The sequence below is a fragment of the Nanorana parkeri genome, unplaced genomic scaffold (assembly GCF_000935625.1).
Source record: "Nanorana parkeri isolate BGI_ZX_2015 unplaced genomic scaffold, ASM93562v1 scaffold2577, whole genome shotgun sequence".
Lineage (NCBI taxonomy): Eukaryota > Metazoa > Chordata > Amphibia > Anura > Dicroglossidae > Nanorana > Nanorana parkeri.
Genome location: NW_017308845.1, coordinates 83,380 through 86,413, shown reverse-complemented (window position 1 = coordinate 86,413; position 3,034 = coordinate 83,380). Strand labels below are relative to the sequence as shown.

Below are 3,034 nucleotides of genomic sequence, written 5' to 3'. Positions count from 1 at the left end.
CCACCTCCCAACCTCCTGAAAGCTCAGCCAGCCACTGCCTACTGCCCGGCTCACACCCCGGCTTAACCCGCTGCTCCCCTGTTCTACTGGCCGCCTCAAGTGGCTAATAAGTTAGGGACGGCCCTGCATTCAGCATTCACGGCATGCTTAATTAACCCAATAGTGCTGAGTAGCCCTTTACCCTGGCATGTTACATTTCTATAACTTATTACTATACATTGTATCTATTGTACATGAGCTTTCATTGCAGTGTATGGTGTACTTTTATCATTTCAAGGCCTGCTATAAACTTCGCCCACGTTTACTTTTTTTTTCCCCCGCAGCTCCGCATGGAATACTTGTCATTGATGCATTCTATCATCCGCTCAACTGCCTACGTCCAGCATCTCCATCGCCGCCAGGACCTGCACAGCATATTCCAGCGAATCCTTGACGAGGAGGACGAAGGGCCCCACTGTCAAATGGACAAAATGATCATCCGGCAGATCTACAAAGAGTTCCCTCAGCTGTCGCCCGAGAGCGGCTGAACGGGCACCGCCGCGTCAGAGTTTACAAATGTTTACACGATCCGTATATAATCTTTCTGTGGGAGCCCCGACCGGTCTGCGCGGCTTGTTTACAGAGCAGTATTAGCCCCCCCCTTCCCCTGCGGAAAAGGCGAAAGGTTTTATCCAGATTATCGCTGCGGGCACAACTGAACGACTGGCCTGTTTAATTTTGCATTTACGATTCATTTATCTAACGCGTTTCAGGACTAACCCAAGCCGCTTCCCACTGTGCTGTATTGGGGGGGTCAGACTGGGATTTACAGGTTCATGTGGCAGTCTTGTACCAAAAGGTTTTAAAGAGGGATGTGTTGTGTAGGAGGAAATCCTGTACCATGGCTGACAGCAAGCTAGAATCCTGACTGCCAAGACATAAAATAGGATAAAAAACGTTTTTTCCTAATTGTCCATGGAGGGACACAGCTTGATGTTAATAAGCAACCTAGAGTTATACTGCCGCCTACAGGAGAAATGGACACTAGACAGATAGAAAACTGAATGCCGTGCCCCCTTGAAGCTGTAACCCCTCCCACCTGCTCAGTTTGGCTTAGTGTCTCTTTCCCGTCTGATTTGTTAGTGTGAGGAAGTATTAAAACCCCTGTTGGGTTTTTATTACTGTCTGTGGGGAGATTCGCCTTCTTTATTTGTCCTGGGACAGCTTCACCCCACGTGCTATTTGTACCAGTGACAACTAAGAGGACGCTTTTCACTTTGGAAAAATTTGCTCTTTTTTTCATCTTGTTTCCCTGGGACAGGAAGTGACTGGAAATCTCCCTGAAAAGACAAACTAAGAGGGGGTGACAACTAAGAGGATGTTTCCCCTCACTATGGAGAAATTTCCTCTTTCTTCCTCTTGTTTGTGCTTGGCCAGGAAGTGACCGGAAATCTCCCTGAACAGACACAAACTAAGAGGACGTTTTCCTGTTACTTCCTCTTGTTTCACTGGGGAAAGAAGTGAACCGAAATCTCCCTGAAGAGACGCAGACAAACTAAGGATGGTGACACGTAAGAGGACGTTGCCCCTCACTTTGGAGAAATTTCCTCTTTCTTCCTCTTGTTTCTGTGGGACAGGAAGTGACCGGAAATCTCCCTGAAAAGACAAACTAAGAGGACGGTGACAACTAAGGGGACATTTCCCCTCACTGTAGAGAAATTTCCACTTCCTTCCTCGTTTGTCTGGGACAGAAAATAAACCGAAATCTCCCTGAAGGCACACAGACAAATGTTGGCTTTGCATGCACTCAAACCTCCACCATCCTCTATAAATATACAAAGTGTAATATACAAGCTTCTAGAGTCTCGGACTAGCGCCTTGATGTCAGAGACGACAGTCCGCACCCTTACTAAACAGCTGCTGAGATAAAATCACTAACTGGATACTCCACGTGCCCTGTGAATCATGACTGCCCCTAAATATTTATATTATTAAGAAACAAAAAAAACCTATAAATAGGTGGGGGGTTTTTTTGTAAAACAAATCCCTATAGATGAGCGTTATATACTTTATACATAAAAAAAGAACTACAGATCCTTTTAACGACCTTTAAATGAACGTTCTGAACGCTGTCTGATCTGCATGCGGCATAGATGCTTAGGAGCGCCGAACAAACTTGTGACATACATTGACTTTATACTTGATATTGCTAAACTGAAATCTATATCTCTATATATAAATCCGTATATTTTACTTACAGATACTTTATTGGAAGGCATGCTTGAGTGTGAATGATATTTTGTATCCAGGCGGCTGATGGGCTGACGGCTCCGGCGCTCCGTAGGTAATCTTGACGATGATTTGATTTTCTTGCTCCTGTGTGCTCAGTGCATTGAACCACATTTACAAGATGTCATCAATAACTCCATGATTCCAGTATGTCTGTGAAGGTTCATTCATCCAGGACATGGGGTATATCTGTAACAAAATCGGTCAAGGCAACTGGACCTGCTGTATTTTTCTTGAAGACATTTCACTGGTTGTCCAACCAGCTTTCTCAATTTAGAATGACTTGTACAAACATTCTCTGGGAATAAATATGGTGACTGTTACTTCAAAGTCATTCTGAATTGAGAAAGCTGGTTGGATGATTTATTTTTTACAGATTTATCAATGATTGCAGGCGTTCATTATCATACATATCGTATCTGAACCCGACATCTGATTTTTTTTAAATGGAGCTCTGACATCTCTCTGCAGCTTCGCCCCGCGTGCTGTGGAAATTCCGGTACCGATAGGGCCTTGTACACACACACACGGGCTTCGGTTGTAGGAGAGCAGTTTGTACAGTAAGATCTGCAAAGCATTTGTTGAGGTTTTGATACCCATCGAGCAACATTGTGGAAACTTTAAAGGAGAACTATGAGGTTAAGGGGTCTATTCACAAAGCTGCCGAGGGCAGCCGAGTGAATGACCGATCAGAAGTGAAGTGAGCCGAACACCGTTCGGCTATTCACTTCAGGCTGGTACGGCTGATTTCAGCCGTATATCGGCT

General features: G+C 44.8%; 1 protein-coding gene across 1 annotated transcript in view; it reads left to right on the top strand.

Moving 5' to 3' along the window:
- Positions 1-633, top strand: part of NCKIPSD (NCK interacting protein with SH3 domain) — a 45,263-nt gene extending 44,630 nt beyond the window's left edge. Inside the window, exon 14 of the mRNA XM_018573858.1 lies at positions 324-633. Coding sequence (XP_018429360.1) covers positions 324-527 — 204 coding nt within the window. The 3' untranslated portion in view covers positions 528-633. The remainder of the gene's footprint in view (positions 1-323) is intronic.
- The last annotated feature ends 2,401 nt before the right edge of the window (positions 634-3,034 follow it).